The sequence below is a fragment of the Eriocheir sinensis genome, chromosome 43 (assembly GCF_024679095.1).
Source record: "Eriocheir sinensis breed Jianghai 21 chromosome 43, ASM2467909v1, whole genome shotgun sequence".
Classification (NCBI taxonomy): domain Eukaryota; kingdom Metazoa; phylum Arthropoda; class Malacostraca; order Decapoda; family Varunidae; genus Eriocheir; species Eriocheir sinensis.
Window position 1 is genome coordinate 222501 of NC_066551.1, and position 13490 is coordinate 235990.

The window sequence follows — 13490 nt, forward strand, 5'->3', positions numbered from 1 at the left end:
GGAGAAAATGAGTGTGGGTGTGTGTGGGAAGTGAAAATGAGTGTGGGTGTGTGGGGAGAGTGGGTGAGTGTGTGCGTGGGTGTGTTCGGGTGTGGATGAGGGCGTGGATGACAGATGAGGACAGCCCGGGTAATATTGGTGAGAAGTCGTTATCGGAGGAGGAAAAAATAGAAAAATCCGATAATCTCTTGTGTGTGTTTTTTTCCGCGTCTCATAAATCTCTCTCTCTCTCTCTCTCTCTCTCTCTCTCTCTCTCTCTCTCTCTCTCTCTCTCTCTCTCTCTCTCTCTCTCTCTCTCTCTCTCTCTCTCTCTCTCTCTCTCTCTCTCTCCTTATCTATAAAAGTATCAAGAGCAACGAACGACTAAGCGATTGCCAAATGGAATGGTGATTATCTGACTTTTTACACGCCTCCATAAATCTCTCTCTCTCTCTCTCTCTCTCTCTCTCTCTCTCTCTCTCTCTCTCTCTCTCTCTCTCTCTCTCTCTCTCTCTCTCTCTCTCTCTCTCTCTCTCTCTCTCTCTCTCTCTCTCTCTCTCTCTCACTAAACTACCTTGATCGGTTATGTGAGAAAGTTTCACGTATTTCTCCGTCAAAAGTTTTCCTCTCCAGCGATTACGTGTGTGTTTGGGGGAGAGGAAGAGAGGGAGGTAAGAGAGGAAAGGGAGGGAGAAGGTGGGAGGGAGGTTAAGAGATAGGACACACGAGGGTAAGGCCTATAGCGTGTGTCTGTGTGCATGTGAGTGAGTGACGGGCAGTGAAAGACAAATATACAACGCCTTCAATAATTATGTCTGGCAGAAAGGAAGAAAGGATTGATGTAGGAGTAACTGTGAATGAAGAAAGAAGGCCACAATGCTATCCTTCCCTCCGCCATGCCTGCCGTCCCCAGGAAAGGTCTCGTATTGAAACTTGAGGCAGAAAACGAGTGAGCAAACAACAACTCTGCATCAGTTCTGTGTGTGCATGCGTGTGTTTGTGCATGAAGAATGGACGGTCGGCGGCAGGGAGAGGAGATGTACGATGACCCATACTTATGAAGGGATGCTTTATGGGTTATTTCTTTGTGTTTTCTTCAACTTGTGTGTCTTGGGCCTTCCTCACACACTGTATTAATGGTTATTGACACCAAGGAGAGCCAGGGCGTGTAAATAGGCTGTCACTGAGGCGGAGGAGAGGGAGTTAAAAGCGACTGTTGAGATGGAAAGCTTAAATGGTGTATATGTGTGTGTGTGTGTGTGTGTGTGTGTGTGTGTGTGAGAGAGAGAGAGAGAGAGAAACGAACAAGGGGAAAAGGACGCGTAATGAGAAGAAAGAGGGAGAGGGGAGAATGAAAGAACATATATGAAGGGGAGAATGGAGAGAATAAAGGGAATAATGAGAGAGAGAGAGAGAGAGAGAGAATAGAACACGAATAATACTTTTAATTTCTCGTATTTGCATATTTATCAGTTTCGCATATTTTTTTTTATCAATATATTAACTCTCTCTCTCTCTCTCTCTCTCTCTCTCTCTCTCTCTCTCTCTCTCTCTCTCTCTCTCTCTCTCTCTCTCTCTCTCTCTCTCTCTCTCTCCTTCTTTATTCCATCATTTATTAGTGTTATTATTATCCATCTCTGTTATTTAAGGGCTTAACACTATAACCTTAACCTAAATCTCTCTCTATCTATCTATCTACCTTTATATCTATCTATCTGTCCATCTCTCCCATCTTCTCCATGTCTCTCATCCTCTCTATCTCTCTATCTCTCTCTCCCTTTCTCTCATCTCCATTTCACTCCAAAGTCACCCTGATGAAAAATGAACACAAGCCAAACAGTAGCTACAGGGAGCGAAAGGAAACGGACACACACACACACACACACACACACACACACACACACACACACACACACGCGGCTCCAGGGACGAAAAGTAATGGTAGCAAACACGGCCTTTTTGAAGCGCGTCTCTGTAGAATTAATCAACGCGTGAGAGTGGCTGCTGTCTCCTTTGTTTACGTTCACTCGAGGGGAACAGCGATTGGTGGGTTGAGGAGGAAGCGAGAGCGAGCGAGGTGAACGAGAAAGAGGGAGAGGAGAAAGACAGATGGAGAGATAGAGAGAGAGAGAGAGTATAGAACATGAATATTGATTTCAAACTATCGTATCTGCCTTTTCTCTTTTTATTTTCTTTATCTTTACGTTTGTTTTTAATGATATACAGTGCGTATTGTTCGAAGGAAAGAGAGCGAGAGAGAGAGAGAGAGAGAAACTGAAAGAGAGAGAGGGGAAAAGTTAATTGGGGGAGAGAGAATGAGAGAAAGGAATGGGATAGAAAGGAAGTGGGGAAGGAAGGGGAGAGAAATGGTACGGTAAAGTAGGGACGAGGAGGATGAGTATGAGGAGGATGAGGAAGGAAGTAAGGGAGAAAGGGGAGAGAGGAAAGGAAAGGTAAGGTAAGGGAGAGGAGGGAGACTCAGGCATATATGTAGGTCGTGTTATGATCTGTTTTGGCAAGAATTCTGCACCTTAGTCACGTGTGTGTGTGTGTGTGTGTGTGTGTGTGTGTGTGTGTGTGTGTGTGTGTGTGTGTGTGTGTGTCTGGAATGCATATTGGAATACGGCTCCTCGACACTGCAAGGAGACTTTAAGCCTGATTAATGCACACACACACACCTACCTACCATTCCTATTCATTCTCCTCTCTCTTTTTGTCCCTTTTCCTCTTCCCTTCCTCTCCCTTCTTTCCTTTCCTCCATCTATTTTCTCTTTCCTCTCATTTCCATTTCACTTTTCTCTCCATATCTCTTTTCTTCTCTCTCCTATCCTTTCTTTCTTTTCCTTTAATTCCTCTCTTAATATTTCCCCTATCCATCTCGTTCTTAATATATCTCTCTCTCTCTCTCTCTCTCTCTCTCTCTCTCTCTCTCTCTCTCTCTCTCTCTCTCTCTCTCTCTCTCTCTCTCTCTCTCTCTCTCTCTCTCTCTCTCTCTCTCTCTCTCTCTCTCTCTCTCTCTCTCATGAACGCTCTGTATCAATCAATCGCTCAATAATTCATCAGCCAAAAGGTCATTCAATCCATCAGTTTTACATCCTTCTCGTTGATCCGTATTTATCACTTGTATAGCTATGTAAACGGCGTGTGTGTGTGTGTGTGTGTGTGTGTGTGTGTGTGTGTGTGTGTGTGTGTGTGTGTGTGTGTGTGTGTGTGTGTGTGTGTGTGTGTGTGTTATTTATTTACTTTTCATAACTGTTCTCTCAATTGTGCTTTTATGTCCAATTCTTTTGTTGAGTGTGTCAGTTCAAAGCCATAATTCTCTCTCTCTCTCTCTCTCTCTCTCTCTCTCTCTCTCTCTCTCTCTCTCTCTCTCTCTCTCTCTCTCTCTCTCTCTCTCTCTCTCTCTCTCTCTCTCTCTCTCTCTCTCTCTCTCTCTCTCTCTCTCTCTCTCTCTCTCTCTCTTATTCTTCTCTTTCTCTTTCTCTCTTTTTCCTCTATCTGCGTCTCTGTATCTGTCTGTCTCTCTTTTTTTTTCTCTCTTTTTCTGAACCCCCCCCCCCCAACACACACATAACGCCCCCCCCCTCCTCCCCCGTGGCACACCTTTCCCGCGGGGGTCCGGTGAACGGGGTAAGCTCCTTTAACCTGTCCGCGGCTCACCTGGGCATCACGGCCTCACCTCAGCTCACCTCAGACGCTGAACTATTGATCTCACCTCCGTCCTTCCTCTCCTTCCATCCCTCCCTTCCTATGACCTCCCTAGTGCTTTCTCTGCCCTTCCTAGCCTCCTTTCGATCCTGTGGGCTACCTTACTTTTCTGACCTATTTTCCTTATCTTTGTCTCCCTTTCTCTCCTTCCCTTCTCCCTCCCCTTTGCCTCCATACTTCCTTTCGTTGCCCTCTCTGCCTCTCTTCCTTTCGACCATGTGGCTCTCCGTATATACCTGCTCTCTATTCCTTATCTCTGTTCCTCCTTCCCTCCCTCCTTCCCTCTCCCCTCTGCTGCCCTCCTTTCCGACTGTCCTTGCCCTTCATTCCTGCTCTCCTTTCGATCCTCTGCCCGTTCCTCTGTCCCTTCTTTCCTCTTTCTGCCCTCTTCTCCTTGTCTCTTCCCTCCCTACTGATTCTCTTTTTGTCTCTCCTTCCTCTTTCTGGCTTCTTCCTATTTGTTCTTGCTATTCCTGCTCTCCTTTCGATCCTCTGTCCCTCCTTCCATCTCTTTATTTCCTCCCTGCCCTCACTACCCTCGTCCAGCGTTTTTTTCCCTCCTCCCTCCCTGTTCTCTGTTCTTGCTTCCTTTTTTGCATTCTGCGTCTTTCCTCCTATTCCTCCCTCACGCTCTTGCTTTCCTTCTTTATCCTCCCTCCCTTCCCCTCCTCACGCCCTTCCCTCACGTCTCCCTCCCTCGCCGCCAGGACACTCACCTTCAACTCGCCACTCACGCCGCCCTCCAGAGACGCCGCCACAACGCCGCCACGCAATTATTGTTTTCTTCTCTAAAGGTAAGCTGCCCTGGGACGCGCCTAACCCGCCCTCGCCGTCACTAGGGGAGCCGGCACCAAGGCGAAGGCTCCTGCAATACTAACTGAGCCAGCACCAAGTCGAAGTCTGTCGCAACTTAACATTTCTTCTTTTCTCACACCTAACTTACACACGATTTGTAAGCTCAGGTTCTCCATGGCATGTATTATGACTAAGGTCCTTTTCTAAAACAATACCAAGTCAAACTTTGTTCTAAACTTCACTCGCCGAAATTCAGGTCAACACCTAAATATACGCAGTGAATCTAAACTAAGCTGACTTCACAATAAACCTCAACGTTTGTCTGTTCCCTAATCCATGACGCTCGCTTCATATCTTTCCATGTTATGTGTAAAAAACAATTCTCCATTTCCCTTTGCACACACTTAGCTTTTACTTCAGACCCTTCGTGAGGCGCCAAGTTCCTAGGCTGCATGCTAGGACCGGCAGGGGCGATGAACAGACTTACCTCGCGTGGCATCACTTGATACCACTCACACCTCCGACAACTTCTCGGCATCATTATGACCCGAAGCTTGAACCATAATGAAGCCGTTTGCTACACAAATATAACTTAATCAAACTCAATCTCTCACCAACTTGCACACATATATGACTTAACCCTTAGTATACTACTTTTCCAACTTGCTCACACAGATAACCTATAACCTTACCTTGGATATCTTGTTCTGATATCACCATAATATATAAGTTATTCTCCCCATAATTACTCTAACCATCCACTCATCATCAAGCTCTCACAAACAGAAACAGGACTCTGGTACTTACCTTGATGCACATGCATAGTGAGAAGGGGAAGGTGGCGAGGATAAGAAGGTAAGAGACGATGGTGAGGAGAATAGCGCAACATCCAGGCCCCTCAGGGTTAGCTGAAACAGAGGGGAAGACCCGATGGTTAGGCTGGAAGGTGCACACACGGGGCGAGGCTACGATAGACAACTCAGGTGACTTGGCTATTTCACACTACCTGGAAGCCCTGACGCAACTATCACCTGAGTTTATTCTATACACGGAAATCAAATGAAGCTGGTTTATTTAATTACTTTGAGCAGAAATGAGGTTTTCTTATTTTTTAAAACTGGATATTTGTGATTACTTTGTACATTATAATAAAGTTTGGAAATCATTTATGACTGAATGACATTACTACTTTATACAATATATTAACATATTGATCTATATTATTACTTTGTACAGCATAGCAATGTTTAGCAACCTTATATAACTGAATGAATATAATTACTTTATAAGGCTTAATGAGATTTGGTAAGTATATTAGTAATAAATTATACGGCGAATAGCATAAATTATAGAGCTAATAATAATAAAAATAACAATAATAATAATAATAATAATAATAATAATAATAATAATAATAATAATAATAATAATAATAATAATAATAATAATAGTAATAATGATAAGAATAATAGCTAAAGTTCCATTATCTTATGCATTAATTCTCAACAAAAGGCCTAATTATAACAGCCTTTTGTTTTCCAGGCTAGTACAAAAAGGAGCATTATAAATCATGAAGATGCAGCAACTCTATACTAGTAATGCAAGATTAATATATAACAAGCGAGTACTAAGTTTGTCCTGAGCTGTGAATTGCATCAAGAAGTAAGAGAAAAAAAATGCATCAGTCAGCCTTCATTCAACGTAACGTCTGCCTCGGCCGCTGACAATTCGTGCACTCTAGGGACACTAACTCAGCAATCCTCATGGTAAAAATCGACTATATACAAAATTCAAGCCGCCATTCTGACTCTCGGTACCAAAAACATGTATACCGAAATTAGGAACATGAAAAAAAGTGGTTGAAAATAGAAATGTCTAACTTTTTGGTCTGTAATCAATCAAAATTCTGTACTGGCGAAAGGAAAGACTCAGATTCTGATCCTAAGCACCAGTGAACTGATGCCAAAATGGTATCAATATAAAAAACGTTTGAAAAATTTGACTTGTCTAAAATTTTGTGATCAGCAGGGGAGAAAAAGGTAAAATAGGTGAGGAGAACTAGGTCAAGAAAACATTGGAGGAATAAAAGAGGATGAAAGGGATAAGAAAATAATAAAAGACAAAAATCTCATCTCGTGAAGGAAAAAACGAGTGAGAATAAAAGGAATAAGAAGAAAAATGGAAAGAAAAAAGGAAAAGGAAAAGAGGGAAACGGAAAAAAAGCAGAATGAAAAAAAATGTAGTAGGAAAAATAAAGAGAAAAATAATGAACGGAAAAGCAAGAGAAAAAGAGAGAAAGGGAAAAATTGATAAGGATAAAATACGGACTAGAAAAAATGGAAGAAAAAAAAGAGGGAAAGCAAAATAACCGAAAGAAAATATGGAAGGGAGAAAAAGGAAATTAAAAAAAGGAAGTAAAAAAACCACGTCAAAAATGCATATATAACCTCATCCAAAAATTGCACCGTTTATATGACCAAAAATAACTAGCGAGGCGGCCGTCGAGGGGTGAGGGGGAAAGCGGTGTGGGTGTGCAGGGAGGACCAAGCCGAGGCCAGAGCTACGGTACCGAACACTGCCTTGATACAAAACACAGGACAGACAACGACACTTACCTGGTGTTGATTCTGCTCCATCCTGGGAAAAAGACACACAACTCCATACCCATTCTCTCTCTCTCTCTCTCTCTCTCTCTCTCTCTCTCTCTCTCTCTCTCTCTCTCTCTCTCTCTCTCTCTCTCTCTCTCTCTCTCTCTCTCTCTCTCTCTCTCTCTCTCTCTCTCTCTCTCTCTCTCTCTCTCTCTCTCTTACACACACAGTTACTCTCTTTTTCTCTCTCTCTTTCGCTCAAAACACACACACACACACACACACACACACACACACACACACACATTAAATCAACATACACAGGTGGAAGTAAAAACGACATAATTAGGTGCACATGCCTAACACACATACACACACATACATACATACATTATATACATACATACATACATACATATATACAAAATACGACCCATGTATGTATCTGTTTGTCAAGGGAAGGAAAAATGGTGTTAGTAAGAGCACATGCTTGACATACACACATATACACACATATATACATACATACATAGATGGGTCCAGGTATCAACACATTAGGACACGTGATATACATGTACACAACACAACCCATGTATCTGTATGGCTATGTATAGTGCCTTCATGCCTCATGCTGTTGGGGAAGTCAATAGTATGGGAAAGTAGAGTAAAAATAGTCGTAGTAAAAATATATAACGTAAAGAAAAGCTAACCAACGAAATATTTTGTTGAAGAGGACGAGTTCAAAAGTTCCGATTGATTTTCTTCTTTTCGATTTTTTATTTTGTTATTTTCATTTTTTTTGGTTGTGTGTTACTAAGGCTAAGAAAAGTAGGGTTAGTTAGTGGTGGGTGCTGCTGCTGCTGCTGCTGCTCTCTCTCTCTCTCTCTCTCTCTCTCTCTCTCTCTCTCTCTCTCTCTCTCTCTCTCTCTCTCTCTCTCTCTCTCTCTCTCTCTCTCTCTCTCTCTCTCTCTCTCTCTCTCTCTCTCTCTCTCTCTCACTCTCACTCACTCTCACTCACTCTCACTCACTCACACCCACACCCACACCCACACCCACACACACACACACACACATTAAACAACAGAATATACAAGCGCATTCAAATTCACATTCATACAAATATTACATGCATAAATCTCTTCAAACTTGCACATATTCATACATAAATACATACATCACGCATACGTACATGAATAAACATGGGTAGAAATACACATATATCCCTTCGTTAACCATTCACACACACACACACACACACACACACACACACACACACACACACACACACACACACACACACACATCTAAGAAAATAATGAAAGCCAATGGGATCAAGCTGAACATCGCCTCAAAATATGTTCCCGGAAAAATATTAATTATCCTTTTTGTTGTTCATTTTAATTTAACGTTTATCTTGTGTTTACGACGAGGACTGGACGAGTAATTAGGACTTCCTGCTATACTTAAGAGATAGATAGATAGAGAGATAGAGAGAGAGAGGATATATATTAATGCTCCTAAATGAACAGGGTGAAAGGAAATAGAAATTGAGAAGAGAAATGACCTTATCTGATCTTCTTTAACTCCTCCACCCCTTCTCTCTCTCCCTCTCTCTCTCTCTCTCTCTCTCTCTCTCTCTCTCTCTCTCTCTCTCTCTCTCTGGTCAATTTAGATTCATTAAGCCTGTAAAAGTTTCCTCTCTGCCTCCATACGTCACGGCCATCCCTCTCCTTCCCTCTCCTTCCCTCCTCTCTCTCCTCTTCTTTCCCTTCCTTTATATTCCTTTCCTTCCCTTCCCTTTCCTTCTCTCCTGTTTCTGTTTTATCCTTTTCTGTTCCCTTAAGTTTTTCCCTTTTTCTTCTCTTCCCTTGTCTTCCCTTTCCTTCCTTTCACTTCCTTTACCTTTCCTCTCCTTCTTTCCCTTCTCTATGCTTTACAAATCTATCCTTCTTCTTCCCTTTTCTCTCTTTCCTTCTCTTTCCTGTCCTACTCTTCCTTTCCCTTTCCTTCCCTTTCCTACTCTTCCGTTCATTTCCTACCTTTCCCTTTCCTTTCCTTCCTTTCCCCCTCTCCTACTCCTCCCATTCACTAACACCCTCCCTCTCTCCTTTCCATCCTCCCCTCCTTCCTAATCCTTCATGTGGTGCAGGTGATATGAGATTAGATCCTTCTGTCACTCCTTTAAATGAAACCTGCTACATCTCTCTTCTATACCTCCTCCTCCTCCTCTTCCTCTTCTTCTTGCTCGTAATCTTGGTCCTATTTGAATCTACCCTATCTACTTCTGATTTTCCTTACCATCTATATTCTAAATTTGTGCGTCCTCCTCTTCTTCATCCTTTTCTTCTTCCTCTTCTATTTTTTCCTTCATTATAATCCATTAAAATCCCCTGTCTGTCTGTCTGTCTATCTATCTTTCTCTCTTTCAATCTCTAATTATCCTCATTTTTTGCTCTTCATCTTCCATTTCTCCTCTTCTTCCCCTTCCTACACCTTCTCTTCCTCCTCCTCCTCCTCCTCTTCCTTCTTATTCTCCTGTTTTTCCTTCTTCTCCATTTTCTGTCCTAGTTCCTGCTTCTCCTTACTCCTCCTCCTTTTAATCATCCTCCTTCTCCTCCTCTTCTTCCTCTTGAGTGACCCTAATCAAGAGGAGAGGATGAATAAGCTTAACCCGCCCTTTGCCACTCTCTCACACACACACCTTGCACCTTACACACATATCAATTCCTCATTAGCCTGATTAACACACCTGCCCCTTATAGTACGTCGCCCAACACCTGCGCCGAGGGAGTGACTTCAAAGGCTGTCTCTAGCTACGTTTTGATATTCGAGGTGCCTAATTATTTACTTCTCTGGGGGATTTTTTTAATGAAGAGTAGATTTTGGTGTGAGATGAGACGGAGATGTGCACTGAGGTCACGTGTAGCATTGGAGTATGGTCTTAATTTTGTTCTCTTGCTCTAGAAAGGGTTAAACAAATTGGTGACTTTCCTTGAAGACTGAAATTAGGTTAGTTATGTTTATGAGCTCTCTAGTGATCAATGTGTCTGTCTGTCTTTCTGTCTGTCTGTCTGTTTGATTCTTTCTTTTTTTCTCTTTTCTCTTTCTTTCTTTTCCTTCTCTCTTTTTTTCTGTCTGTCTGCCTCTCTGTTTGTCTGTCTGTTTTTCTCTCTCTCTCTCTCTCTCTCTCTCTCTCTCTCTCTCTCTCTCTCTCTCTCTCTCTCTCTCTCTCTCTCTCTCTCTCTCTCTCTCTCTCTCTCTCTCTCTCTCTCTCTCTCTCTCTCTCTCTCTCTCTCTCTCTAATTATCTTCATTATCCCGGGCATTAACCTCACTTTTTACTTATCTACTTATTTATCTTCTCTCTCTCTCTCCCGTCAATTAACTTTACTATCACGAATATTTACTTTATACTTTCTGCAAACTCTCTTTTTAAAACACACATTTCCGGGACCAGGATTGACAGGACTTTTCGCTGAGACCTAATTCCAATTTTTTTTTCCAACTATTATATTTTTCCGACATGAATTTTTTTTTCTCTTCCAGCGCCAATAATTTTATCGTAATGGCGCGCGACGAGGACCAGACGAGATGAATTTCCTGCCATTAAAATCTCCCTCCCAGCAGCTGTACCTTTTCCAGGGCCTCAGACTCTTTACTCTCTTCCTCTTCCTCTCCCTCTCCCTCTCTCCATCTCTCTCTCTCTCTCTCTCTCTCTCTCTCTCTCTCTCTCTCTCTCTCTCTCTCTCTCTCTCTCTCTCTCTCTCTCTCTCTCTCTCTCTCAGATTGTATAAGAGGAGAACAGTCGGGGAGAGAGGAGAAAAAAGTGGGCTAGGGAGGAAGGTGGTGTGGTGAGGACGAGATCTAGGCTTTTTTTTTCTATTTTTAGGCTTTTTTTCCTGTTCTGGTTGGCTGGTTTGAGTGTGTGATGGTGATTTATGTTTTTGTTCTTGTTTTCTTGTTTTTCGTTGTTGTTTTCTTGTTCATCTCGTTCTTTGTTCCATATCTCACTGTTCTTGTTCCTCGATTTCGTGTTCTGCTTTTTCTTCACCGCCTTTTTTTTTCTTTTGATTGTTTGGAATTGTTTTTTATCCTTCGTTATTCTTTTGTTTTGCTCTTCGGTTTCTCGGTATTGTTCTTCTTCTTTCTCTTCAGGTTCTATATTTCTTTCTTTTCCTTCTATGTCTTTTACTTCTTCTCCTACTTCTCCTCTTCTTCTTCTTTTCTTCTTCTTCATCTTCTTCTCGACGATACGGGCGCCGGGACCCACTCAGCGTCGATTCCATTTCTAAGTTTGTTTACTTGGAGCTGGTGAAGGTTAAGTTTCCGTGTGTCTTACGGGGTAACTAAACACTGGAACCTTCTTCTCTCTCTCTCTCTCTCTCTCTCTCTCTCTCTCTCTCTCTCTCTCTCTCTCTCTCTCTCTCTCTCTCTCTCTCTCTCTCTCTCTCTCTCTCTCTCTCTCTCTCTCTCTCTCTCTCTCTCTCTCTCTCTCTCTCTCTCTCTCTCTCTCTCTCTCTCTCTCTGTTGGTGTTTTGCCAGCACTTCTTTTTTCTTCTTTTCTACTTTTTTCTTTCTATTTTCGTTGAGCTGGCTTCTTATTTCTGCTGTTGTTGTTGTTGTTGTTTTTGGTGGTGGTGGTGGTGATGATCGTGGTGATGGTAGTGGTGATGATGGTAGTGGTGGTGGTTATGACGGTGTTGTATTCCTTGGTTTTCCATTCCTTTGAAGTTTTCTTTTGCTACGTTTTTTCCTTGTTTTTTCTTCTTTCATCTGTCGTTTTCTCTTTCTCTCATTGTTTGCTTTTCTTTGTATATTTTTTTTCTTCATGCGCGTAATTAAATTTAAATATCCTTTGATCTCAGTTTATGTCTCTCTGTGTGTGTCTGTCTGTCTGTCTGTTTGTTTGCTTTGCCTACGCAACAACATTTGCGTATCTTCAAAGCTGTCAGTCTCTTTGTCTATCTCTGCGTCTATGAGTATCTCTCTCTCTCTCTCTCTCTCTCTCTCTCTCTCTCTCTCTCTCTCTCTCTCTCTCTCTCTCTCTCTCTCTCTCTCTCTCTCTCTCTCTCTCTCTCTCTCTCTCTCTCTCTCTCTCTCTCTCTCTCTCCATTTTCTTCTCGAGCAGTTTAATCCTCATCCTCATCTCCTCCTCCTCCTCTTTTCCCTCCTCCTCTTCCCTCACTATTTACTCTTCTCATACGCCATATCATCATCCTTCCCTTCTCTTCCATTCCAGCCTTCCTCCTCCTCCTCCTCCTCCTCCTCCTCCTGCTCCGACTCGCTTCCTGGCACTCTAGCTGTCCCCTTTTTTTCCTCTCTCACACGCATCATATGTGGAAACCAGAGTGAGAGAGAGAGAGAGGACGTCGACAATGATAGTGGAAAGAGAGAGAGGAGGGAGGGAGAGAAGGTAGAGGGGGAGAGAATGGAGAGGGGGAGAGAAGATAGAGGAGGAGGTAGGAGAGAGAGTAGGTAAAAAAGACAGATATGACCAGGAGAAGGGAGAGAGTGAGAGAGAAAAAAGAGAGGGAGAGGAAAAGGATCAAAGAGGGAGATAGAGAGCGAGAGCGAGATAGAGAGAGAGAGAGAGAGAGAGAGAGAGAGAGAGAGCGTGAGCGTGTCCTACATATCCTGTGAGCTTGAAGGCCTTATTCTATTCCCTCGTCTAGTACAATTGTCCTACGATGACGAGGAGGAGGAGGAGGAGAGCTCGTCATTAGGGAACAGAATAAAAATATCTTCAGAGTCGAGAGGAAAAATACGACGTCGGAGCCAATTATTAATCATATCACCCTTATTATTATTATTATTATTATTATTATTATTATTATTATTATTATTATTATTATTATTATTATTATTATTATTATTATTATCATTATTATTATTAGGGTAACATTCTGATCTCTTCGCTACATTCTATTTTTCTATATCCTTTTTCTTTTCATTTTGTTAGTTTGTTTCGTTAGCTCAAGTTCCCTTCGCGTGCCGTTCACTCGTTCATTACATTTTTCCAATAATGGCTAGGAGGTCATGTTGTCGGTACTGTTTTTAGTCTGTCTGTTTATCTGTTTGTCCGTTTGTAGGTAGAATTACGCTCAAAAAAAGGAATAACATATTGTCACCAAATTCATATGAGAACATCCTTTGGTGAACATCTCAAACTGACTGAAATTTGCCGAAAATCCGATGAAACTAATTGAATGATGTCCAATGAATGAGAAAAAAATGACTCACTGAATGACTGTGGGCGGCTTCAGGAAAAAAGACCCGCCTGAGCTTTGAGAGTACACCATGGACGCTTCCACTCGTGTCAGCTTCACCTTGCAACGCCCCGGTTCACAATGTACTGGAAGGAGTTTCTTAATCCTTTCTGGAGTGGTAGTTGGTCCCTCTCCAATAAAATCTGATACGTTAC

General features: G+C 42.3%; 1 protein-coding gene across 7 annotated transcripts in view; it reads right to left on the reverse strand.

The window, feature by feature from the left end:
• The window catches only part of LOC127010288 (mechanosensory protein 2-like), a 138471-nt gene that overhangs the window by 95659 nt on the left and 29322 nt on the right, over positions 1–13490 (reverse strand). For all 7 annotated transcript variants that reach the window (XM_050884151.1, XM_050884152.1, XM_050884147.1 and 4 more), the window contains exon 2: positions 5290–5390. In XM_050884151.1, the coding sequence (XP_050740108.1) occupies positions 5290–5390 (101 nt within the window). The remainder of the gene's footprint in view (positions 1–5289; positions 5391–13490) is intronic.